Source organism: Doryrhamphus excisus, linkage group LG17, assembly GCF_037039965.1.
Source record: "Doryrhamphus excisus strain RoL-2023G ecotype Guam linkage group LG17, RoL_Dexc_Guam_v1.1, whole genome shotgun sequence".
NCBI lineage: Eukaryota > Metazoa > Chordata > Actinopteri > Syngnathiformes > Syngnathidae > Doryrhamphus > Doryrhamphus excisus.
This window is the reverse complement of record NC_136373.1, coordinates 9703266-9730807: the sequence shown is the minus strand read 5'-3', so window position 1 is coordinate 9730807 and position 27542 is coordinate 9703266. Positions and strand designations below refer to the sequence as shown.

The window sequence follows — 27542 nt, the reverse complement described above, 5'->3', positions numbered from 1 at the left end:
CTGTATTGGGGGATAGTGGTATGGTCTGAATGTAAGTAGGGTGGGACAGGAGTTTTCCACATGTTGGGATGTACAGTATGTTAGTTTGGAGGTGTCTAATACTTTATTTCTCCCCTCTCTCTCTCTCTCTCTCTCTCGTGTGTGTGTGTGTTTGTTAGTCATGACAGTGACCTCTCGACAATCATCTCCAGCCTGCACCACAGCAGACAGCCTGGCATGCCCGAGGGTCAGTCCGCTTCCGACCACAATACCAGTACAGGACACACAGGTAGGACCTCCACGGGTGCTGCATATATTGGATATACACATACTACATGTGTGTGTGTGTGTGTGTGTGTGTGCATATATGAGCATTTCTTCATACTTTTATTTGACTCATTGTGCATTTTTAACTGTTGTAAGCCTATTGTTCCTCTCCTGAAGGTTGAGCTCCTGTCTGTTACGTAATGGTCTTCCTCCATCCTGTGCATCACTCCAGGATTTGTTGTTGCGTTAAAACCCCTGTTTTAAATGACCTCTGAATAAATAGCTTTGTTTGCTATAAGTCCAGTGAGCAGAGGAACTGAGGAACCATGGTGTGCTATAAGCTGAGAGCTTTTGTTGCAGCTCACAGACGGAACACAGACAGCATTTAATCACAGCTATTTGTCAAGTAGTCTGTGTGAGGATATTGTGCAGCCTTTAAAGACATATGGCCAAGTAACGGTCCCCCTAATCAGCTATTATCGGGCTGTACTGGACCGTATTGTGTCACTGTGGGTAACAATGACATATGTGTGGGCCAATTAGAAATAAGACAACACATCGTTTTCCATTCATCGTTAGGTGTGCAGCACAAACTGCTATTGCACAACTGATGGCCTGGTTCACTCGACCGTAAAAAACGTGATAATCCTACAGCTTTCCATATTGCAATCCACAGCTAATTGTTAGGATTCATCTTGAAATCACATTTCTATAAACTATGTGTTTAGATTAGGGTGCAGTCCTATCACAATAAAATAAATGTTAATTGCCAAGAATATGTGCACACCAACCCTCGGCCATCTCTGTGTGGAGTTTGCATGTTCCCATGCGTGGGTTTTCTCCGGGTACTCCGGTTTCCTCCCACATTCCAAAAACATGCTAGGTTAATTGGCCACTCCAAATTGTCCATAGGTATGAATGTGAGTGTGAATGGTTGTTTGTCTATATGTGCCCTGTGATTGGCTGGCCACCAGTCCAGGGTGTACGCCCGAAGACAGCTGGGATAGACTCCAGCACCCCCCGTGAGGATAAGCGATAGAAAATGAATGAATGAATGAATGTGCAAACACAAGCAGGGATTCTGACGGCACATTTATATTTATTTATTTATATTACCAGCTTTTCCCCCAACCCAAAATAAATTGGTAAAGATACCCAGATCAGCTGGACCAGGCATGGCGGACACAGCACATGGTATCCCAACAGTATACTTGTACAAAACATGGAATATGAGCTCATACTTTACAGATCATTTGGTTGTCTAGTGGTAGTTAACATGCATGTCCTTGTTCCCTTGTAATTCCGGGTTGGTGTCCCATGGCGTTGTTTGAACATTGTTTTATCACATTGACAACAGCGCTCCGTAGCGGCATGAGGCGCTGCACAACTACGCCAGAAATATAGTTCTTCGTGTTAGCTGCTACCATGACAATGTCACTACAGCTAGTTTTCTATACAGGTCAGTTATTTTTATATATTATAATATTATGTTGTCTTTTTTGGAGGTTTTCTTTAGGGCTTAGTCCAAATAAGCGAGTCCTGCTATGTGCATTGTTAGCTCCCACCCGCAGAAAAGAGAAAGACGTGTGTGGTGACGTCTCCATAAGTTTGTGGCTGATGGGCAAAATGGGCACCGTTATCAGATTGTAACGTTTAACACAGTTTCAGGGCACCCAGAACTATCGCTCTGTGGATGAAGGGCTGAAACGCTAAAAATATTAGCTAAAATATTTGCCCTGAAAATGTTCCCGTGCGGACAGGCACTTAGTTTGCCCCACAGTTGGCCCTGGTATGACCCTGTCTTTTCTCATCCCATAAGCTGTTAGCACAGCAAGTGGCAAATCAGCTCAGACACAACACCTCCATACCTTCTCTCTCTGTTTGCTCATCTCTTTGTCTGCAGGATTAATTGCCCATACGGTACATGTGATAGCAAGGCATTGTGGGTACAAAGTGGCGGCTATTAGAGGGCTCAAAAGCCAGCCGGAGTAGCGTCTTACCTCCCATTTTGGAATCGATTTCCTTCCCTAATGCTGCCTTAATCAGGTACTGAACGTGATGCACAAATCAGAGCCTAATGAAAGAGGACATGAAGGGATGAAGTTGCGTGGGGGCGTGGGGGCGGGCTACTGACGGAAGAGTGGCTGACTACAGTTTGCCTTCACCAGAGGGGGTCCAGAACCTGAAAATCTGTCCGCTTGAGCATTAAAGCGCGATTTAACAGGCTGCCTGAGCGCCTCGCTCCGTGTCTGTAAACAAGTCCAATCCGATCAGTGGCTCTAATTCTGTCTGCCAGTGAAATTAGAAGCACACACATTCACAAGCACACAATTACACACACGGAGGCTAGTTACACGGATGTGTGCCCACGCAAAATCAAAACAAGTTAGGATTGACGTCGAAATACACATGTAGGTGGGGGTGTGTGGGGCGGCCAGGGTGGAGGGACTATTTGACTTGGAGGAGCATCATATTGTATCTGGGTCTGTTGTGTTTCCACCTTTCTGACCGATAGGTGTAGTTGGAATGTTGTATTCTGCTGTATTCTGACCAAAGTTCCAGATATTCAGGTTTGTTTCACGTATATTCAGAAGTGAGCCCTGAAAGAAGTTTGGGATGGCTCAAAACGCTCAGTTTCAGAAGGTGTGGTAAAACTGTTCCTTTGTGATGTCACAGAGGGGGGGGGGGGTTGTATGGGCGTGACTGTAGGTGCGATACAGTCTGCCCTCCCCCAAGATACTTCTTTACGAGGCAAGAAGTTATTGGAGCAAATATTTTCATCTGTCAACCACATTTCACACTTTTCACACTGTGCGTCCACGGCTTTGGAGAGAACCACAGTGCTCATCAGTCTGGAACACGGTAGTCCGGCAAAAAACGTGTAATGGCCACATTTCCACTACCGATGTTGTGCCAAGATTGTTTGCTTTGCTGTTAGTAAACACGGCGCCCTCACGTCTGGCTTCTGAGCTCCATGGCACCGGCGCTGCCTCTAACAAAGTGTGTCCGCCAAAGTGTGCTGCTCCTCGGGCAGGCGAGGTTTCCTACTCTGTGAGTCCACACACGGCAAATCAGGGTTCTGCAGCCTGTAGACCATGAGCTACCAGTAGCTCCTAAACACTTTTCTATTCGCTCTCCAAAGTCTTTATTATCAACTTCTATACCCACTATAGTAGAAAGTGTATATTAAAAAGTGTTTGGCAGTAGTCAGGAAGCACTTTGGGTGTGTGACCAATAACAACAGACTGGGTGTGCTCGAAGGCGGGCCGTGTGTGGAATAAATGAAAACAGACCATTTTGGCAGGAAGCACAAATCCAAGGAAATACAGCTGGAATAGGTGCAGATTCTGGAAGATCTAGTTTTCTGTGTTTTCTGTGCGGGTTATTGTGTGTAGCTGCTCTATAGGAGACCACAACTCAATACAAAGGGTGGAAAATGAGCATACTAGGTCCCCTTTAACTCCTGTAAAAGTCTTGAGAAGTAAAGAGAATCAAAAATAAACAGGAAGTAAACAATAAACAGGAAGTACAGTAAATGTAGAGAAAATAACGAAGTTGAACGCTTGCAACAGTTATGCGGTGATGGAAGAAACAGTCAGAATTAGCGAGACGGGGGAAGTGAGATGAATGAGTGTGGTGATGGCGTCAAGCGAGGGCTGGCGGCAGTTATGGTGGCCGACGGCGTGTTTGTGTCTGTGTGTGTGTGTGGGGGGGGGTCAGGAGGAAAGGGGGTCGTCTCTGTGAGTAGGCCGTTAATTAAATCTGAGGGACAGACAGGAGGGCTGCTCTCCCTCCATCTCTCTCCTTTTTGTCCCTCCCTCATTCCTCTCTCGCTCCCCAGCCGCCGGCTATTCAGAGAGAGAGGCGGTGGGGGGTGGGGGGTGGTTTAGGAGGAGAAGGGGCGCCGATGCTGAGAGTCTGGCGGCCTGTGGAGACTGTAAACTGTGGCTCTGTGGTCGGAGACTCAAAAAGGCAGATAAGGTGTTTTTGGACCTCCACCACCTCCTCTCCCTCCGCCCAGACTCCCACAGGCAGTTACAACTTGTTGGTGTGTGTGGTGGTGGTGGTGGAGGGGGGGGGCAGCAGTTTGGGGCTTGAGAGTGTGTGTGTTTATAGGAGTGCACCTCCCCTGGTGTGGTTTTAAGTGCCTGTTTTTTTTAGATGTTTACTTGCTTGTGAATCTGCAGCCCAGCATGTTCGAAAAAGGCTTTTATTTTTCCACGTCTGATTGAGAGTGCAAGCTGCTTTTAAATTATTTGCAGCTTATAACGTGATTAGCATAGAAAAACAATTTGAAACAAAGCAAACACTCCAGGATATCTGTTGCCGTAGAGTAGGAAAGAAGGTGAAGGTTTGGATGATAAGTACTTTAAAACAAGTCTCATGAAGTTGCAACTATATTTAAAATATGGCTTGCTTTGGTCAGTACATGAAAAATGTCATTATACGATTTGGATCCTTATTTGGGGAGCAAATAAAATGTAAATAGCATGTAAATATTGTGCTATTAATAGTCATTGTTCTGGATGGATGGATGTATGGTTGGATGGATCATTAGATGGATGGATGGATGATGGTTGGATGGATGGTTAGATGGATGGTTGGATGGATCATTAGATGGATGGATGATGGTTAGATGGATAATTAGATGGATGGATGGATGATGGTTGGATGGATGGATGGTTGGATGGATCATGAGATGGATGGATGGGTGGATGATGGTTGGATGGATGGATGGATAGATGGTTGGATGGATGGATCATTAGTTAGATGGATGGATGAATGGATGATGGTTGGATGGATGGATGGATCATTAGATGGATGGATGGATGATGGTTGGATGGTTAGATGGATGGATGGATGGTTGGATGGATCATTAGATGGATGGGTGGATGGATGATGGTTAGACGGATGTTTGGATGGATAATTAGATGGATGGATGATGGTTGGATGGATGGGTGGATGATGGTTGGATGGATGGATGGTTGGATGGATGGTTGGATGGATCATTAGATGGATGGATGGGTGGATGATGGTTGGATGGATGGATGTTTCGATGGATGGATGGTTAGATGGATGAATGGATGGTTGGATGGATCATTAGATGGATGGATGGGTGGATGATGGTTGAATGGATGGTTGGATGGATGGAAAATTCAGTTTGAAAAATGTGCCTTATTAGTGTTTTTGAAACAAGCCGTTGAATAAATAGTGTTGGTTGACTTAAAATCAGAGAATAATGGAGTCTGGCTCCAACAGACCTATTAAGAAGGTCTACCCAGCAACGATCAGTTTTTATCACCGTGCTTCGCTGATCTCAGTGAGCTTAAGTTACAGCTTCTGGAAACTTCTATTTGTGCACATCCACCAGATGACTTTTAGCAGTTAGCAACACATTTTTGTCCTCATGCACCCCATAATTCTTCTTGAGCTCCTTAGTTCTCTTCACTCTTAATTTCCTCCGTCCCTGCCGAATAAAAGACCAGGACAAACAGACGAGCAGTGCTCCCAGCTGTATGATCGTGTGGACTTTGTGTGCGTGTTGGCAGTGGCACATCCTCCTTCGACACGAACACCCCCCCCCCCCCCCCCCCGCCCCCCATCTGCATCACCCGCTCCCTCCACCCTTAACCCCCCCCAGCTGTATCGGCCCGTAAGCCAATCAATGGCCAGGCTTTCAGGGACGGCGGAGGCCCCGGCGCATGGAGGGGGGGGATCAATAAGTTATTAGCACCATTCTGTCAGCTGTAATGTGGAGATTGATTGGGGGGCTGCGGCTGGCGGCCCACCCCTTGTCCCCGCCTGTCACCCCGCCTTTCCTCACGCAGCCCCCTCCGCCCACCTCCCCCTTGCTGGCCTGATAAAGATGACAGATTAACGGAGTAAGAGAGGAATTAAGGAGTCTGGCTGTCTGAGCTGTCACCACGCTGCCTGGGATGGGGAGAGGAGAGGCGAGGAGAGGAGAGAGGAGAGGAGTGAGGAGAGAGGAGAGGAGAGAGGAAAGAGGAGAGAGGGGAGGGACTAAAGTTGGTGGTGTCACATGAAAGAATGGTTCAGGTCCCACTGTTTCCTCCGTCTTTATGTGCTGTTACGTTCTCGTCTGTCTCTTTCCACAGTGGGATGAATTGCCGATATGAAGGAGGTTAACTGGGCTGAGGCGACAACATGTATCATTGGTTTGACCTCTTATGAGATTTAAACGGACAGCTGTTTCTGCTGGCGACATCGTAGCCACAAGTCAATGTGGCAAAACACAACACTTTATTTAAAGAAGTGTGTTTCAAACTAAACTTATGTTATATTTACAAAACGCTTTGGTGAAGTACATTCAGCTCCCCATGTACAATTAGTAATCAGGCTGGTATTTTGTGTAATAGGGTGTTGATGATAGAAGATAGAAGATGATGATAGATGTGTCAGCGTAAATAGTGTGCCACAGTACAAGGATGGAGGAGGCCATTTTATTTAGCCTTTTTCTTTACGTGTGGTTCTTTAATCAAAAAAGGAGACCATGGTATACCAACACGTGCAACATATGCAATGTTGATCAATGCAGTGGTGTTATCTTCCACAGCCCAGATCAGCCAAGTCCTAGCACAAATAATTATTTCGATATAATAAATTACCACCCCCAGCTAACAATACAACACACATATCAAGCATGCAATCGAGAAGGAAGCAAATGTGACTCTAAGCCACTGGTAGTTAGTATTAGTAAACGGCTATAGCACCGACGCTAGCAGAGCTGAGGGCTGGGCATTAAAGGCAGCTTCGGCGCGCTAAGAAGCCCCATTTAATTGGCTTTAAAAGCTTGCCGCCCTCAAATCTCTGGCCCTTGGGCACCCGCTCAGGAGGCGCAGTGTCTTCAGTGAGGTCAGCTGAAGAGACAACTCAAATATGTGTGTGTGTGTTTGATCATGAACGTCTCCGGGCGTGGGTGGAAGCATGCTATGTGCATGTTTGCTAGCTGGAGTCAGTAGGGGTTCTCTCCTTATTAGGGGGGTGGGACTAGTGGAAGAAATAAAATACATCCATCCATTTTCTATGCTGCTTATTGTCACTAGGGTCACGGGTATGCTGGAGCCTATTCCAGCTGACTTCGGGCGAGAGGCGGGGTACACCCTGGACACACATTCATACCTATGGACAATTTGGAGTGGCCACTGAAGCTAACATGTTTTTGGAATGGGGGGTAAAGCGGAGTACCCAGAAAAAAGCCACGCATGCATGTGGAGAACATGCAAACTCCACACAGAGATGTCCAAGATGGCCTCCATGCTAACCAAAACCAAAACCCTAAAAAAGGCAGATCATTGATAAAGACAGACAGAGTGTGGTTTCTCTTCCAATAGCGTCTCCCCCCATTTCAGACAGATGAGGAAAAGCTGACCCAAGTACTCTGGAATAGCACAGTTAAATATAAAACTAACAAAAGAGGGAACTGTTGGAAAGCCAATCAAAATACATCTTTCCCGTCTACACTCAAACATAAATCCACACTCTTCTGGCCAAAATGCAGTTTGCATTTGTTGACTGTTTCTCATATACAAATGATAAAAACTTGAGCAAGAGCTGCCCTTTGCTGCGCGGAAGGAGAGAAAAACCGAGCCAAAAATACTTGCTGAGAAGGGACGAGAACGCAAGAAACGGGCATAACAGAGGAAGCAGTTGCTGCTGCGGTTGGCCTGATAGAGTTGTAGAGAAAGCCAAGGTACGTTACTTTCTTCAAAATGGGAAGAAACATGACAAACGTCTTTTCCGTTCCTGTGTCACGCTCTGCATCTCCTCCCTCCTGATTTGGCCCGAATTGATTGAGGTGTGTTTTAGGGAGTGGAGGTGAGATGATGAGGCTGGAATTGAGAGAGGAGGAGGAGGCAGTAGGGGGGAATGCTGTGATCGGACACAAGAAGATTAAAGTGTGTATGTGTGCTAATGGGAGGAACTAGAGTAGGTGGTACGTGGGGGTTTAATATGGGTTGGATAAAACCAAACAAAAGTTTAGATTGGAGATAGATCAGATTCCCAAGCTTTTATGTCAACATCTTGAAAACAGGAGAAAGACTAGTGGAAGACAGGCGCTAAGACTCGAGGACAGCTTGTTGGAAGAGACATTGGCGAGATAGCGACTCCTGTTGTCAAACACACAGAGTGAGCGAGACAAGCAGATATGTCATCTGACAGAAACGGCACATCTCCAGGAGCCTGTGGCTTGCTTCACTAGTCCCTCCACCCATCATTTTTTGGTCCTTCTGCTTTTCCCCACGTACCCACATTCATTTCTAAGACACACTGCAGAGCGCTGATCTCAACCTTTTTCACAGGTTGCTCTTCTGTTTGCATGTTTCCAGATGACCTTCTAGGCAAGAGGAGAAGCTTCTCTCCCAACAGCAGTAGCGACTCTGCCTCTGACAGCAAGAAGTCCCGTAGTGTATCACCCAAAGGTAAGACCTGGCTTTCTTTCATGTCATCATTCCATTTAACTGAATCTTACAGGAAGGACGCAGGCCAAAGTGGCAGTACTAACCTACCAACAGCTGCCAGCGGCTGTGTTTAATGTCACTTGGGCCCCTCTTATGCCAAGGTAGCACTGTATATGACAATAAAAACAATACCTGCACTGCTGCGGTCTCTGGCAGGCCATGGAATCCGTGATAAGTCAAACAGAGTAACAGTAGATACAAATAACTTTGGTCTTGCTACAAGAGCCATCTGCCAAGTTTACCAATCAAAATAGCCTTTTCTTTGTTTACGTCTGCTTAATATGCGTTCCCGCTTGTGGCTAGAGTCACCAGTGCTTCCAGGACTTCCATTAACGCATTATTAACATGTTAACTTTGACAGCCCGAATATAAATACTTCATTATTAGCTCATAACACGACAGTAGGTTTGTCAGGGCTACCTTGATGTCGTAATTTCCTCTCTGGCTCAGCAATCCGGTCTCCATCCTCTATTATTCATACGTCCCTTTTGTGGTGTGAAACTGGGTGACCGGATCCGCCAACAGGCTTTTCCCTCCAGACTTCCTGACTGATGCATTATACAGCAGCAGGCAGCAAGGGCACCTCGCTGTACCGCCAGCCCCACTGTGCCACATGGAATACTATACCCCAGACTGCTAGTAGCATGGTACCACCATGGTACACTGTACCACATGGAATACTATACCCCAGACTGCTAGTAGCATGGTACCACCATGGTACACTGTACCACATGGAATACTATACCCCAGACTGCTAGTAGCATGGTACCACCATGGTACACTGTACCACATGGAATACTATACCCCAGACTGCTAGTAGCATGGTGGTCCAATATGGAAGTAGTGATTGGGTATGTGGTCAGATGGGGTCGTAAATGTAGATTTGCTTTGTGTTGGCCTTTGACCATTAGCATTTGTTTTTTTATATTGCTTTTTCATTTAAAAACAAACTATAGTAAAAGAGGCTAACGGAGACAGGGCTAACGGAGGCTAAAACACCGCTAAGAAATAAGGCAAACAGATGGCTAACTGGGGCTAATACGCTGGTAATAGATGCTAGCATATGGACGCTGCAGTCATAAGCCGACCACACGCGGTTCACGAGGCTGATAGAGGCTAATTCATGCTATTGTTTTAGTGGACGGGTTTGAACACAAGTTTCAACTTTCTAGTAAGTAACGTTTTGTCTGTCTCTACCGTAATTACAAAATATTAGCTATAACGTTGTAAAAGGAACATATTTACATTTAGGTTCTCTTAGCCGAAACTAAGATTTTAAGGTTAGGAACATGCAAAGTTTTACTTGTAAAGACCATGTCCTCTAAGTGTTTAGTGGGGAAAATATAGGAAACTATGCTGAGCCATTTCAGACCCGGCGTACACCCTGACCGCTGTCCACACCTAAGCACTGCACCTGTATGTGTGTGTGTGTGTGTGTGTTTGGAGTTCCCCCAGTGTGGAGACAGAGTATATCCATTATTGAGTAATGAATCTGGAGAAATGGACTGAGAGGAGAGCAGATGGAGGTAGTGGCGGTGAGATTGGATGCCGCTGTGTAAATGATGTCTGTTGTTCTTTCTGCACCAAAGTCGGCAGCCCCCCTGCTGTGTTTACAGAGTGAGAAAACTTTTGACAAGTACAGACTAGTTGCGCACACACACACACACATACACACACTTACACACCAGAGCCGTGAGCACCTTGGGAGGATTAGCGGAAGCTTTGGCGCTGGAGATGCTCGCTCGCTTGGATGCTTTCTCCCTTCCCCGCCTTCCACCACTACCTCCCCTCCTTAGTGCCACTCCTGCTCTCCTGCTCTCCTGCTCTCCTGCTCTCCTGCTCTCCTGCTCTCCTGCTCTCCTGCTCTCCTGCTCTCCTGCTCTCCTGCTCTCCTGCGCTCCTGCTCTCCTGCTCTCCTGCTCTCCTGCTCAGGGCCAGGCTCAGGTTTCAGTTGGAAGGTGCATGGTAAAAATAACCTCTTCAACTTCTTCATCTTCATCCTGGGGTCATCCTAACCTCCTCCCCAGAAGCCTGAGTAATGGAACAAAGCCGTGCACCCCTCCCCCCGCCCCCCATCGTCTCATCTTCAACTATTATTTTCTCAATAAAGTAAGTCTTAGATCAAGGGTGGGCAAACTATCCGGCCCACCAAGTGTTTGAATCCAGCCCCCCCCCCACTTCATTCCAAATTATTTCATTTCAACTTTTAACAAATCTTCTACAATCTTTTGATGTTTTAAGTCTACTACCTCGCCCACGGTGCCAAACTTCAGCAAGTTTGTGGGCTAGTCCAGCTACATAGTGGCCCGTGTTCACGAAACAGCTAGGGGGAGGGCAGGGAGCGTATATCTGGCCTCCAGTGCACACCCATATAAGTCCACCCATGTGTGACATCACACACCTGTAGTTTTACCACGCCCTCTGAAACTGAGCGTTTTGAGCCATCCCAAACTTCTTCCAAATGTGCCTTATGATTTGATTTATGATTACTAACGTAATACCACATTCTAACTACAGTTATACTAGGTCTGAATGGTTTAACACCAGAATACTACATTCTAATTACAGTTATAGAATGGTTTAACACCAGAATACTACATTCTAACTGCAGTTATAGAATGGTTTAATACCAGAATACTACATTCTAACTACAGTTATAGAATGGTTTAACACCAGAATACTACATTCCAACCACAGTTATAGAATAGATTAACACCAGAATACTACATTCCAACTACAGTTATAGAATGGTTTAACACCAGAATACTACATTCCAACTACATTTATAGAATGGTTTAACACCAGAATACTACATTCCAACTGCAGTTATAGAATGGTTTAACACTAGAATACTACATTCTAACTGCAGTTATAGAATGGTTTAACACCAGAATACTACATTCTAACTACAGTTATAGAATGGTTTAACACCAGAATACTACATTCTAACTACAGTTATAGAATGGTTTAACACTAGAATACTACATTCTAACTGCAGTTATAGAATGGTTTAACACCAGAATACTACATTCTAACTACAGTTATAGAATGGTTTAACACCAGAATACTACATTCTAACTACAGTTATAGGTGAGAAAAGGGTAAAAGCATCATGGGTTCCCTTTAATCAAACATGTAGTACAGGTCCATTACTCAACATCTTTTCAAGTTAAAGGCCTTGCAGACAGCAGTTGCAATAAACACAGTTACATAGCCATTGGTCCTCATTGACCACACGGATCCTCCTGTCCTCCTCAGAGACCTCCCAGAGCCCAGAGGCGGAGGCGGGTGGCAGCCACAGTCACATGAGCCCCGAGGAGCATTACAGGCGCATGATGTCAGCACTCGGCGAGCACGGATCCTACGAGGAGCAGCAGCAGCGCCTTTACCAGCTAACCAGCAGCATGGGACTGCCCGGCCATGGTCAGTCCTTCCATATGGTTTTTACATGTGACGTGTAACGTAGCATGTATTTGATGGGAAGTACGTTCCATGGCGAGCGGCTGACATTTCTATTTGTGGTGTGGCCCACCCTGTGTCAAGGTGTGACTCACATTGATTTCTGACCATCCTGGCGCTTCGTCATTAACAACACCCGCCAGCGACATGCATCAACACGGCCATCGATCCACTCCTCTTATTGGCTGCCTGCCAAGTCCCTAAACCTCCCCCCCCAAAAAAAAACCTCCAGTGCATTACACTTTTTTTTATAACGTCTACCGATTTCAACTCAGTTGAAAACATGAAAATGGAGTTTAGCCAAGCTTACATTTTTGTGGAACATGTACCATTACGTCCTTCCTGGTCTTTACAAGCTTTTTCATTGTGGCATACATCATCCGTTTGAGCTTCTTTTATTTTTATTTGATTAGCAATGATGTTGAATTGCTGGCTCTAAATGTAAAGGGCACAGCCTATAAAGCTTGAATTACTTTTTCCCGCTCTTACAGGAGTTAAAGGCAAAATGCAGAACATTGTGGGAGCCTTTTTAGCCCACTACAGCCACTGTACAACTCACAGGGGCAGAAAAGGGCTTCTTTTGGTGCCCTTTATAGCAAAACAGTGAACCACACACAGCCTGAGCAGGTCTGATGAGTTCCTAAATATAAACACTTGGAGCACAAATCTATACCGCCATGCAAGCTTTAAACTGACTACCCTCAAGTATATCGGTTCCATTTCTAAAGTATCCTTAAGACAATATACTGTAATAAAAGTGGAAACGTACTGACTACTTTTGTAAGATGTACAGAAACATGCGTGTGTCCCCATTTCCAATGGGAAATGGTGTAAAAAGTCAAAGCGTACTTGCAAACTGACCCCTATGGACGCGGGACAGAGTAATGGCTGTTTTGTGCTTGTTTGGTTCTTTATTTTCTTCCCACTGAAAGGGCACGTTGTTATAACTCAATGTAGTTATTTTATTTTATTTATTTTTTCTTCACCAACAGATTTGTCCACAAATGATTTTCAGTTTATAAACCTGAAAATAAAGTCACATTGGTGTAACAACAACACTGAAAACATTGCATAATATCACTGTACATAGCACACAAATACAAACAAACAAATATATATAAATACACACACACACATGTAGATATATTGTATGCGTTTGTATAAATATCCAGCAATAAACTGCAGTCTTTTAAAAAAAAATCTTACAAGTAGTTGTAAGTAAAATAAGTGAGAGTTAATCTAGTCAAGATAAACCCATCAAATATTAGTGTGAAGTATTGTTGTGTACTGTAGTTTTATATAGTAACGCCGCACATAGAAGTCCACCAATAAGGACAAATAAATGACCACATTACCCAGCATGCAATGCGAACAAGAAAGCAACCAATCAGAAGCTACAAGCAGCACCACAAACAGGAAGTATCCACAATCCAACGCGCCATGGATTCCTTGAACGCAACATGAAATATACCATGCTGCACACAAACGTCGCACACACGCAGCAGCGGCACCACAAATGGAGCTTAGCTTACTGGTGGCGTCTCCTCCCGACACGTGGCCCTGCCAACTCATGCTCGCTCCCGCTTATAGCCTCCTCATTCATTCCCATCCCCTTTCAATCAGCAAGTGAGCCTCCCATTCCACACCTGCACTCCACCACCGTTAATCACCTGTTGGAACAGACGCAACCGCGCTAGAAGAGACTATAAGCGTGAATGAGCTCCTTGACATTGACCTGGTCTCAACTGGGGGCCTCTGTGAAGCACCCTCCTTCTCAGCATTGGACCCCCACCATCATCTTCCCTGCACACCTCCCTCTCCCCCCCAACTTTTTCTTTAGCCTTGGTCCCCACAGAGCATCCTTTCATGTGTTTCAAGTGTCGGCGGCAGAAAATGAAAGTGTGCGTGAAGCAGGCGGGGGTGAGGTGGACATCTGCGCTTGTGTGTGGATTTGTTCGTTGCAAGGTGTTGTGAGAGGCAGGAGGCAGGCTCTATCTGGGACTGATGGGCAGCTTCTCGGGAGGAGTGGAGAGTTGGGGGATGGTCTTGTAGAAATGGCCAAGAGGGTTTTCCGCTCCTCGGTCAAATGATGAAAGCAGCATGAGAGGGAGGCAAAATAAAAAGCCTGTTGGGGAATGGATGGCTACTCATTGTTTTGTTCGGCTTTACTGTGTGTGCGTCATGAAACGATACGCCTCACATCTTTATCATCACACCAGAGAAGTAGAAGACTCTGGCTTGGGATGTCTCCAAGTACTCAGTGCCACAGACTCCTCCTGCCGAAGCCTGGATGCAGTATTCTGTCCGCTGAGCGGATGGAGGTCTTTGTGTCCCTACCTGCCAGTCCACCAAAGCCACCGCCAAACCGGCCAAGCCGTATCGGTGTGGTGCTTCGTTCTCGTGCTGAGGGGAGCCAGGCTGAACTGAAAGGATTTAGGCCCAAGGATGGCACCAAAGGAGGATAAGCAGGATGAGCCCAGTTGCTCCCAAAATGGGACCTCCCAAAATAACTCATACAGAGGACAAATGTCTTGCTTTGGACCGTCATTTGCATCACTTGGGTGCTTTCTTGGCTTTTAGTTTACTGTTGCGGGGATTCGCACCTACATCTATGCAGCCATTCCCAATACAGTCTTCTTTGGTTTTTGCCGTTGATTGGAGCATTATTTGGGATTCTGTCTTTGGACGCCCCCGTGATGCAACAGTAAACCACTGCAATGTCATATAGAATAATAATATAATAATACCCGGAGTGGGGAGATGAGAAGCGTGACCACAGGAAACTTACAGAGGTCAACTCTTCCACTGTGTCACCTCCTCACTGTGCACGTACCCAGCAGACTGTGTGTGCACTCCGGTGCTCCGGTTCCCACTGATCCCTCTCTTATCTCCCCCTCTACACACACACGCACACACACACACGCACACACACACACACGCACACAGCCTTGTCTGCCGCCTGCCAAGTCTCCTGCGGCCTGGCGCAGCAAACAGATCGATACACTGGAGCTTGGCTGCATTAATATCTGTCGCTTCATCCCCCCTCCACCCTGGCGCCCGTTCAACTGCCTCAGCACACACACACACGGCGGCACTTAAATCACACTGATGCACACAAACACACATAACGCCCATACAGGCGGCGGAAATGGCCCGGCGGCACCTGAGGGATCTGTCTAATTAAAAATGAGGGGGGGATAGATTGAGGAGCAGCGAGAGAGAGAGAGAGAGAGAGAGAGGGAAGGAGGGAGGATGAAGGGGGAGAGAGAAAAAGAGAAAGAGAGAACAGGATGGATTTTTCTCTCATTAGGAGCCATGTCTCCTGGTGCGGCCTGGCCTGGCCGATAATGATGAGGTCTCATCTCCTGCGAGGACGAGAGAGGGAAGCTGGGAAGCTGGGGCGGGAAGGCCAGGAAAGAGATGGAATGAGGCAAGTGTGTGAGGTCAGAGGTCAGTAGGGGATGAGAGGCAGGAGAGATGTGACGGTGGTGGTGAAGGAATATGCGTCCAGTCGTACATTTTAATGTGTACGAAATTACACCACCGTATATTTTCCGTCATGTGGATGGAGCCTATCTTCGCTCAGGACAAAAGGCGGACGGTCCCCCAGACTGGTGCAGGGGGGTTGAGAATGGGGCGTGAGTACATTAAAGTACTGCATATGACCCTCTAAACTAAGTACACAAATGACCAGATGACAGATGACAAGATGATCATCATGTAGGATGGTGCCCCCTTCTTGGTTACCATGATTTGTTGGTACTAAGCCTTTTGCGGGGTGGTGCCAATGTGGATCCAAAAAAGTGCAAATCAAAGAATAGTTTTTTTTTCACTTTCTTTGTGAAGGCAGCACGGCGGTCGAGTGGTTAGCGCGCAGACCTCACAGCTAGGCCTCACAGCTAGGAGGACCAGGGTTCGATTCCACCCTCACCCAAAACTCTGTGTGGAGTTTGCATGTTCTCCCCGTGCATGCGTGGGTTTTCTCCGGGTACTCCGGTTTCCTGCCACATTCCAAAAACATGCTAGGTTAATTGGCCACTCCAAATTGTCCATAGGTATGAATGTGAATGGGAATGGTTGTGATTGGCTGGCCCTGTGATTGGCTGGCCACCAGTCCAGGGTGTACCCCCGCCTCTCGCCCGAAGACAACTGGGATAGGCTCCAGCACCCCCCGCTTTCCTTGTGAGGAAAAAGCGCTAGAAAATGAATGAATGAATGAAAGTTCTTTGTGAATGAATTTAAATGACAGAAATTGATTGATACGGCTGTAGATACAATATGGTTCTATTTTCTGTACATACTTTTATTTATACATATATTTATTGTCATGTGCTAAATCATACATACCCACATAGTTGGGCAACCTGTTGGCTGACATGCTCCTGTGTCTTTCTGCTGGTCCAGCATGATCACCATAGAGATGGTGTTTCCTAACATGTGGCCTCAGGTCTGCATCACAGAAGCAGGCTTTCTGACATTTCTTTCCATCCGTGTAGTCAAGAATTGTGTAGCACACATTTGTCCCACGTGCCAAATAGGTGGTACCAGGATTTTCTGCCTGTATGCATGGAAATTAGCGAATGGATGCTAACTTCATATATTCCCTTCTCTCTGCCCCTTTGTGCTTCATTCAGACGTGCTGCGTGCTCGACAGGAGGCGTTGGCTGCGGCGGTGAGGAATGCACCGGCCCTAGAAGCTCACCTGCCCACGGGAGGCAGCTCGTCATCATCCAGCCAGAGACGTAAGCAGGGCCTACCGCAGCACCGCGACGCCCATTACACTGACAGGTGAGGAATGGGATCCAAGCACTTGGGGGCCCCTTTGCCATACCATGCATGACTCATTAATAAAGGCTGACACCACCATGCTCCACATAGCTGAGGTCAGGGGACGTACACGTGGAAATAGCCAAAAGTGGGTCATCCTGATCACATCTCGGATTTATATTCGTGTATGCACATTGACTGGAAGCCAGGGATCCAAATAACCTCTTGTCTACCTCTGTGGAACCGCTCGGCTGAATATGCGGCTTCTCCTCCTTCCTCGGCTACTCCCAGCCTTGGCCCCTGAGCCTGCCAAACAAAGCCGGGGGCAGCGGGAGTGGGCGGATAATTGCTTGTCGATTATTTATGTGGCGCGGGGAGAGGCGGGGGATCGATAATGGGCCGGCGGGGTGGCAACGGTGGAGGGAGGAGGTGGGGGGCTGTGTGTGCAGGGGGGTGGCGTGGGGGATTTAAGCAGGAAGTGAAGCGGCCTCCTGGCGATGTGAAGAGGTTGTGTATGTGGAGGTGTGTTGGTTTGTGTGTGTTGTGTTTTTTGGGTTTGTTTGTGTTAATATGTCTGTTCTACGTTCTACTCTTCTCCGCCAGTATTTACAAATGACAGTAATTAGCCACCAAGACCGGAGAGGGTTAACATGGACCCCAGCTACTTCCCACCTGCCTCCTCTTTAACCTCTTCACTCTCGACACACATTTGGAGTATTATGGAAGGGGGTTCATGGAAAAATATGCTGGAGGACCCTTGCCTTTGATTGTGGCTTTGTCCAAATGAGTGAAGGAAGGAAGGAACAGGACAAGATGTAGAGGAGATAGTACACGCAAGAGGACAATGTGCCACCTGGATTTACTCCAACCCCGTTGGAAACCCAAAATACACGTGCAACCTCAAATACTGTACACGGTTGGACGTTTCAACATCTTTGAAGACGACATTTGACTCGCTATATGCTATGGATGTAATGCTACATGCTACCGACGTAATGCTACATGCTACGGGTGTAATGCTACATGCTACGGGCGTAATGCTACATGCTACGGACGTAATGCTATACACTATGGACGTAAGGCTATGGGCGTAATGCTACATGCTATGGACGTAATGCTATATGCTACGGACGTAATGCTACGGGCTTCATGCTACAGACATAATGCTATATGCTACTGGCATAATGCTACATGCTACAGATGTAATGATATATGCTATGGCCATAATGCTACATGCTACGGATGTAATGCTACATGCTACGGACATAATGCTACATGCTACGAACGTAATGCTACGGGCATAATGCTACATGCTACGGGTGTAATGCTACATGCTACAGATGTAATGCCACATGCTACGGACATAATGCTACATGCTACGTACGTAATGCTACATGCTACTTACATAATGCTACATGCGATGTATGTAATGCTACATGCTATGGACATAATGCTACATGCTACGTAAGTAATGCTACATGCTATGGACATAATGCTACATGCTACGTAAGTAATGCTACATGTTACAGATGTAATGCTACATGCTACGTATGTAATGCTACATGCTACGGGTGTAATGCTATATACTATGGGCATAATGCTACATGCTACGTAAGTAATGCTACATGCCACAGATGTAATGCTACATGCTACGGGCATAATGCTACATGCTAAGCATGCGTATGCTCTGTACTCCAGTAACAGACTGGGAGCAAGTCCAGTCATGCCAAACAATAGTGTCATAATTGTCCATATGCTTTTGCCCATGTAGTGAACACATACTGAAGCAGCAAAGATGGGGGGAGCCGAATGTTGATCAGATCCCAAACTAACGAGTTGAAATGAGAATGAAAATGCATTTAATTGGTGGAATGAAAAGCTGTGGCTGAGGAGGCGCCATGATGTGGCTGACTCCCTCCCTAACGCCGTCTATGGCTCACCTTTCCTTCGACCCCTCATCATTGATTATCTTGGGCCCATTAGGGCCCATTGTTAAAAACAAATCATTAGGGCTGCTCAATGGGCTTAGAGCCTGACGCTCCATTTGTTTGGCCTTAAATGGCGCTAAGCTCACCAAGCATCTGCCAGCCAAGTAGGGAGGGATGGAGGAAGGAAGGAAGGAAGTAGAAAACATGCAAGCTTAAAATGGGGATGAAGAGAGGGAAGCAAGAGAGGAAAAAATGTGGAAGGCGAGAGGACGATGTGATGGAAGGAGAGAGAGAGAGTGAGAGATGAAGCAAGATAGGGAGTGAGGCGATGGAGAGAGTGTGAGATAAGGGAGGGGGGGAGGGATGGAGGGAGGGCCAGCGAGCGAAGAGGGAGCCTCATCCATTTTAATGAGCTTCCTGTGTAAATGTGTTCCTGCGGAGAAGGAGCCGAAGGCGGCCGCGCGGCGCTCCTAATCCCCCCACGCTCCCGTCATTAAGGGCAGTCCTGTCACACACACACACACACACACACACACACACACACACACACACACACAGACTAAACACGCACACACCTCGCCTGGGCTGCTTCAGGACAGGAACGCTGTCGCCACTCTGACAGGTCGTCACACACGAGTGAATTTCCCAGAAGCCCTTGGCCTCACTGGCGGCACAGCGAGACACACACGCGCACACACACACACACGCACACACACACACAGAGCCCAGCTCTGCGTTGTTACGAGTCCACCTTACATTTGTGTAATAGCAACAAAGAAAGGCTAAAGAGAAAACACACGAGGCATGCCACACCTCCCCCCAAATTACATTCTAAAAAAAGAGGGAGCAAATGAAAGATGGAGGAAGGGAGCAGAGGGGAGTGTCGGGCGCACTCCTTTCCCGCCTCCTCTCGCTGCCTGTCCGTGATTAGGCCTAATTATGGTGGCGCAGACGCCTGGCAGCCCCAGTCATGCAGCTTTAATTGACCGTTATTCATCTGTGGCCTAACGCTAGGCAACGCGAGGCAACGCGAGGCAACGCTAGGCAACGCGAGGCAACGCTAGGCGGTGCAAAGAGATGGAAAAAGAAAGGGGAACATCAGAGAAATGGCGGTTGATTGGGGGGGTGGGAAGAAACTGACCGCGGGTGGGGGTCGCTGGCGGCTCTTGCGTGAGGCGCGGTGAAGCCTCTCGGAGCCTCGCGTCGGAGGCTAATTGCTTGCCCTGAGGGATTAAACCAGGTGATTACACACTGCGCGCTGTAATTATATAAGGAGCGGCTAGTGGGGCCCCCAGCTCCCGGCCCCTGGGGTCACGTGCCACAACCCTCACCCAAGATAAATTGGAGCTGCCACTGGAGTGCAAGGCGCCGCTGGAGAGAGCGGTTATACGATTAGCATTAACATTTCAGCGGCAAAGGCAATCAATGAATGACTTTCAGCCCCCCCCCTTCCCCCCTCCTGCTCACACAGACACCAATACCTCCAAACGTCCACATCTCCTCGTCTCCAAGCTGCTCCCTCGCCACTTAGCCAAGTGAAAGACAAGCAGGCGCTAGCTAATTTCAGCATGGTTACAAAACAATGCTTGCGGTTGCACGCGTCCCGTCAATGGTTCCCAGTTTGTTTTCCTTTGCTTCTTTCCTGGTGTGCTCGTCTGTTTCCCACAGCTGAGCAGCACGAGGATGGAGGGTCACAAGGACGGAAAGACAGCAGAGCCAAAGGTTGCAACCGTAAGGTCTTATTTTGGCCACATCGCAGGCGGACAGTGTACCCCTCCCCACTTTGACAGTCAGGAGGTCAGGGTCCTGAAGCCTCATTATTCTGTCAGCTTGTGTAAAACATGGCCTTGTGAAGATGTGCACATATTCCCGAAGTAAAAGGAATCAGGCAAAGTGAAAGCAAAACTAGCAGAAGCCAAGCAAAAGAAGGGCATGATCAACGGCCTTTTTCATAAAGGACAGAGAAGAACAGAGAAAAATAGAATTTGCTTCGAAAAAGAGCCAGCGAGGAGGAAGGTGAGAGGCGCCTTTCCCCCTTGATGAGGACAAAGGAGATAATGGAGAGGCCTTTTCAAAAGTTGAGGTTGTGGGACGCTCCATTTTATCACCAGCCTGAATGCAGCCCGGAGGGCGGGGGAGAGGGAGGGAAAGGGGACACAAAGGGGGTGGAGGACAAGGGGGGGCGAGGAGAAGAGAGGCAGGATGAGTGTTAATTAGAAGGTCCTTCAGCCCGTGGCCCCGGTCAAGATGCAGGGGCCATCCCAGCTGTCAGAGCATGACACACTGGCATTGTGCATTCAGCCCTCATTATGTGTGTTGCTCTGGACTTGTGTGCGTGTGTTCGTGTGTGCGTGAGAGCGAGGGGCGGCGTGGAGGGTACAGCAACGGCCGGCGGTGCTTGCTGCGGCGTGACAAGACTGATGAGGCGCTGGGGCGACACAGGGGCTGGAACATGGCTGATAAAAATACACACATGGACGTCGGCGCCCACACGGGGATGAACGTGTTGCATTGGAAACATTAGACATTAGCATCTGTAATGATGCAAGGGCCTTTAAGCCAATGAAAACCTTTCCATGTTTGCCTCCACAGTGAACTGTCCCAACCTCCACCCCTGCTGTCACCTCCAACCGCCCCCCACATCGCCTTAGGATCTCACCTGCGGCCCCCTTTTCTGGGCTTGCCCTCAGCCCTCTGTCAGGCCCCCGGTGAGTCACCTTTTTTAGCATGCTAATATATTTACACGTGAGGTCAGGTTTCTGCAATCCATTCCAGGATTCTACGTGGACTGTCACCAGCATTTCTTAGTAGTAGTCAGACTCAAGCTCTATGGCCTATCTAGCTGGAAACCTCATATTACAAATACACAACATAAGGCAGCCAGAAATATTTCAGTATTGAACAAAGCAAATTTTTTTCTCAATCAGAAATCACTCCACACTCTTTATTGCTCTCTGGTTCTACCATATCTTACTTATTGTGTGGAAATATGGGCTAATAACTATAAAAGCAATCTTCACTCGCTAAATGTACTGCAAAAAAGGTCAGTAAGGATAATTCATAATGCCACCTACAGAGAAACTACTAACTCCTTATTTCTAAAATCACAAATACTTCAACTTACTGATATAGTTCATCTCCAAACAGCTAAAATAATGCATAAGGCTAAAAACAACCAATTAGCTAAAAATGTCATCAAATACTTCTCTACAAGAGAGGAGAAATATGATCATTTGAAAACACTTCTATGCTAGGACTACGTTAAAAAGCCATAGCATTTCAGTATGTGGAATCAAACTATGGAATGGATTGAGTAAGGACCTCAAACAATGCACAACGATGAGCCAATTCAAGAAACAATACAAGCAGTTGATGTTTGCTAAATACAAGGATGAAGAGTCTTGAACCAGTCATGATGTGCTATATATATCACTATATTGACACTTACTATGGTACACATATCATTGTATCGTCATATCACCTCGTACTTTGGTACGAGGTGCATTATTTAAAAAAAACAAAAAAAAAAAACAAAACAACCTTAAACTGTATTAAGGAAAGCAGGAAGTGAACAAATGTAACAGTTACTGATTGTAAAAGTACCAGATGGAGGGGTAGGATTTAATAAGCTTTGCTTCTTCCTACTCCTTTTGGACATGTGGAACTGTGAACTGATTATGGGATGCACTCAATTGGAATCTGATGCATGTTCAAATGAAATAAAACCGTAAACATTACCATATGTTTCTATTCTCCCATGTACATCAGGAAGTACTCCCAGTATGATGCAGTGCAGTTCTAATCTAGACAGTGGAAGCTGCAGAAATAAGAATAAGCATTGATAAATGAAACAATATGGCTACCTGTGTGTATATCATGCAATTTAACTTGTCCAACCCATTTCTGCTTTTAAAGCCATTTGTGTTTTCTAAACCAGGTTATGGTTTCCTCCAACCAGCTCAAGCTGAAATCTTTGTGCGACAACAAGAAATGCTGAGGAAGCAGAATCTGGCAAGGTGTGTGCATGCATGTTAAAAAGAAACCAAAAGCTAAAAAGTTGTGTTGCGTGAGCCTCCAAGGCATTCTTGTGGACGTGGTCGTGTGTTATCGTAAAAGTTCTCCACTTTGGCTGCTGATTTAACGGGACCATGTGTGTGTTGATGTTCCTCAGACTGGAGATGTCGGCCGAGCTACTGAGACAGAAGGAGTTGGAGAGTCTCCACCAGCGACAGCAGCAACAACTCTTGAGCTCTGACCTGCTGGCCGCTCTGTCCGCCGGTCTACCTGCAGACCACCCGGCCTTGAGGAGCCTTCACGACATCCCTGAGGGCCACCCACTGCGAGAGGAGCTGACCCGTCGCTCCAATGCCATGCTGGTGCTTCGTCATGGAGCGGCCGCCCCCCTCCTGGGCCTCAACCAGCAGCAGCAGCAAGCAAGGACGTCGTCCGCCCACAAAGATGGCAAAGCACAGAGCTCGACGACCAGCTCAGACACCGAGTCCAGAAAGGCCCTTGGCGCTGGGGACCACAAAAGAAGACGAAAGGACAGAAGCAGTGAGGGCGCCAGGGGAGACGAGGATGACACCAAGGAGTCGGACAGTGAAACTGAAACGTGTGATGAGAGGCAGGAGAGCGCTGGTGCAAAGTCCAGGAGGAAACACAGACACAGGAGGCGGGACGGGGTAAGCAAGGAGAGAGACGGGAAGGGAGAGTGTGACGGCGCCAAGGAGACCCAAGACCTCTCAGACCGGCTGAGTGCACCTTGGAGCTCTGCTGGCACCGACTCACCCAGTTGCTACCTCTTCACGTCTGGGCTCGGAAAGTCTGATGTCAAGTTGCAGCTTCCATCTGGATTGGTGCCACCTCTGCCTGCTTTTCAAGGACAGTCGTTACCCTTTGGATTCCCCTACATCAACCCTTACTTCCACATGGGTGAGCGTCGCTCTCTCTCTCTCTCTCACACGAGGCTAAAAGCAACATGTGAAAGCCATTAGCATCACTTTGTGAGGGGCCCCGCTTCTGACCCGAGTGTGACCCCTCAGTAGCCACGTGGGCAGCTAGGAAGCTAGGAAGCTGTCAATGGACCTCAAGACTCAACACCACGATGAAAAATGTCCTTCCTAACCAAACCCCAACCTTACTCAAATATATTAGTCAGGTTTACTACGCAATGTCGCCAGATGTTGGGGAGTATCCAAACTATACATTTTTGGAAACTTGATTGTAGAAGCAATCACAAAAACAATGTTTCAATTTCCGCCATCTTGAATTTTAAATGTCCTTCTAAATGCCCCAGAAACTTGATTCTCAGGGTGGAGGGATCCAGTGGTCCAAAATAAATAGGCTGGTGTCGGTCACATACCTATTTGGCTGAAATCTTCCAAATGTGCAAATGGTCATTTCTAGCTATTTTTCAACTGGTCTTAAGATTTAGATCAGGTGTGTATTGCTAACAACTGTAGCCCTAAAGCCTTAGCCTGTAGATTGTATTGATTTATCATTCTTTCAACCCACTGCTGCTCCCAGGCTCTATGGGAGGTCTTTTCATGGACGGGGAGGACGCAGCCCCGGCAATTCCTGTGGAGGACATCAGCAAGTGGAGCGTGGAGGACGTGTTTGGCTTCATAAGCAGCCTGGCCGGATGTGCTGAATACGCGCAGGTGAGACAACTGTGAGGACAGGAGGGGGGAGAGAGAGAGAAGAGAGAGAGAGAGGAGGGAAATGGAGGACGGGGGCAAGCTGACCAATAACCAAAAAACTTCTTTGATCTGACATCAGATGTGAAGGGACGATGAATAGAAAAATGTCCATGCTGGTTCAGACGCTTCCATGAAATAGTGGTTGCTGTCATCGTTTTGTCCACGACCCTCCGAAAAACCCTGCACTGTGTGCCTGGCAGCCAATTTGCCACTGCGCAGGGTGCGCTTCGCCTACGCCAAGAAAAGAATCGACCAGGTCGGAGTTGGCGAGCTTTCAGCATGCCTTTGGCGTGGTTTTGTCAGAACCGCCACTGTGCCAAGCTGAAAACGTGGACCCCTCCCACTGGTGCGCCACCACCAAGTCCAGTCTACCCTGCGTCACGGAATTAGAGCCCAATTAATTATTGTCAAAGAAATAGAGCAGCTGTTTGTGTCTCGTGTGAGTCTGCACGTGGAGTTGTGTTGTGTGTGCGTGTGCGTCTGAAGCGGTTGTATCTCTGTCAGGTGTTCCAGGATCAGTCTATTGATGGAGAGACATTGCCTCTTCTTACTGAGGAGCACCTTCTCGCCACCATGGGACTAAAGTTGGGCCCTGCCCTCAAGATCCACTCGCAGGTACACACCCTGCAGACCTGTGTGTGTGTGTGTGTGTGTGTGTGTGTGTGTGTAGGCCGAGGAAAGTCAGTCAGCGTAGCATAGATTCCCTAAAATTAGTTTGCCCCCAAAAGCAAAGCTCTCTCTCTTTGTGTGTTGAAATGGAAGTCTACCAAGCACGTGTCTACCGTCAACTTTGCTGAGTCATGTTGACATCTGTCATTCAATCAGGTGGCCCGGCGCATTGGCAGGCTTTTCTACATGAGCGGATTCCCACTGGCGTTCCCCTTGCAGCCTTCTGCCTCCTTGCGCCCGTCGGAGCGAGAGGCGGATCCCCCACCCGCACCTGCCGACGCCCCCTCCCTGCCGCTCTCTTTGCTCCAGAGACCTGCTTCCACGAGCAGTAGCTCGTCCCCGTACGGGCCCACCCCGGGTGGCTCCTCTCCCAAGCGGGACGATGGCAACGGATCCACGGTGGTGGGAAGATAAGTAGGACAGAAGGGCTCCATGTTGGAGAAGAGAAGCAACCCCCATGCCTTTTAAACTGGAATTTGTGGGTCAGGAATTAGGATGAAGGATGGCAGCCAATCAGCTGGTGAGTTCCCGGACCGGATGATATCTGTATCCGAGCAGAATCCAAAGAAAGTGTGTTGGGAGATAGCTGCTCACAGACAGCATGCCAAAAAGAGAGAGGCACAAACGTCACATTCTTATAAGTCGGACAGTCCACGGAAAGTCGCCCTTCCATCTTCCTTCCTTCCTTCCTGGAATGCTTTTTCAACTTTTTTGTCCATTTTTCACACAGCAAGCCCCGCACAATCCTGGAATAAAAGACTCATCTTCCTCCCTCTTCAGCGTCAATGAGTTTTCATCTTGGGAGGCTGGAGGAGCGCCACGCTTAACAAGCTCCATCTTATCACAGCAACTATGCATTCCACTGTCCCGATACCAAAGATTACCGGATGGGTGGAATTAGAACTATGTTTCTGCTTCTGTTTGCATGAAGGCCGTCAGAGCGAAGAAGAAGAGGAATGATGCTACAAGGCTAGTTAGTGCCTCAACATCAAGCACTCTGTGTTACCACGCAGTATAATCAGGGCCACCCTGACAAGAATATACAGTATTACCATTTATTTATGACAATTTAATAGTAATATTTGGTGGGGGGGGAAAAGTCAAAATTAATCTGGGATACTATGAATAAATACATAGAAATAGTAAAATAATATATAAAGTCCTAGATATGCCAGATAAAGTTGTGGTATCATGAGGAAAAATATGTTCATATTTTGTTTTGGGTGTGTGTGTGGGGGGGGTACTTTCTTACAATAAGAAAGTAACAGAATCCATGAAAAAAATTACAAGAAAATTTCAAAAAAAGATAAGCGAAAAGTCAAAATATTCCAATAATAAAAGCATGATTATGTAAGGATGAAGTTTGAAGAATTACAAGTAGAAATGTTCTTTTCAGAGTGGCCCTGATGCTCCTTGGTACTGCAGGACTTTATCGTGTTTAGCGTGTTGCTGGAAACAATAGCTGATCATTGTACACTTGTGTTGACTACTGTGGGAGGTTTAAAAAACTATAATAATAATAACAATGCAAAATTGTACAGAGTCATGCTTAAGATGAAAATATCCTGAAGGTTACATACGTGGTACTTTAACCTTTTTTGCTAAATGTAGATGCACGAAAAAAGGTTTTCTTTACTAAAAAAAAAAAAAAAAAATCGGACTGGCAGAACTTTTTGTGGTACTTTGGTCATATATTTTTCTTTTTTTAAACTGTAATATTAAAAAGGCCCACACAATCCTGAATGCTACTCCAGCATATAAACCAGGACAAAGTATTTATAGGTCTTAGCAGATGAAGCAAATTCTATGTATTATAATTAACCCCTGAGATTCCAAAGATACTTTGACTTTTTATTTTGGTTGCAGGGAAAATAAAGCTCTTAAGACAGTTTTTTTCTTGTATCTACGCAAGCAGTTGATTCAAACGCTCCCTTTAAAGGTTTTGTCTTCAACCTATTTTTCTATTCACCTCACGGGTGAAATAAATCATACAGAAATTCTACTTTTGACTTTTTGTGCGTCTTTTCTTCAATTTCTATAGTATGTGTGCTCATCAGACAGAGTATTGAGTATTGTAGTATGTACACCAGGGTTCAGGATTCTTCTCACTGAGCTGAAGTCTTGGATGATGTTGTGATCATGGCTTTGGAACATATCTGGTCTAAATTCTACTGGACTTGAGATTCCATTGTAATCTGCAGCACCAATGCATGCAACGGGTTAACTGTGCATTAGCATATATTGCTAATGGGCGGGGTTGGGGGCATGATTGTAGCTTAGCCAGCGGTGCTGAT

General features: G+C 46.8%; 1 protein-coding gene across 4 annotated transcripts in view; it reads left to right on the top strand.

Annotated features, from left to right (window-relative positions):
• samd11 (sterile alpha motif domain containing 11) overlaps window positions 1-27250 on the top strand; it is a 57554-nt gene extending 30304 nt beyond the window's left edge. For 2 of the 4 annotated variants that reach the window (XM_058083217.2, XM_058083214.2), the window contains 10 exons: window positions 159-268; window positions 8595-8687; window positions 11985-12149; window positions 16820-16973; window positions 21473-21588; window positions 22818-22896; window positions 23052-23812; window positions 24407-24540; window positions 25084-25194; window positions 25405-27250. In XM_058083217.2, the coding sequence (XP_057939200.2) occupies window positions 159-268; window positions 8595-8687; window positions 11985-12149; window positions 16820-16973; window positions 21473-21588; window positions 22818-22896; window positions 23052-23812; window positions 24407-24540; window positions 25084-25194; window positions 25405-25662 (1981 nt within the window). In that variant the 3' untranslated portion in view covers window positions 25663-27250. The remainder of the gene's footprint in view (window positions 1-158; window positions 269-8594; window positions 8688-11984; window positions 12150-16819; window positions 16974-21472; window positions 21589-22817; window positions 22897-23051; window positions 23813-24406; window positions 24541-25083; window positions 25195-25404) is intronic. The other 2 variants (XM_058083216.2, XM_058083215.2) reach the window with 2 other exon arrangements.
• The last annotated feature ends 292 nt before the right edge of the window (window positions 27251-27542 follow it).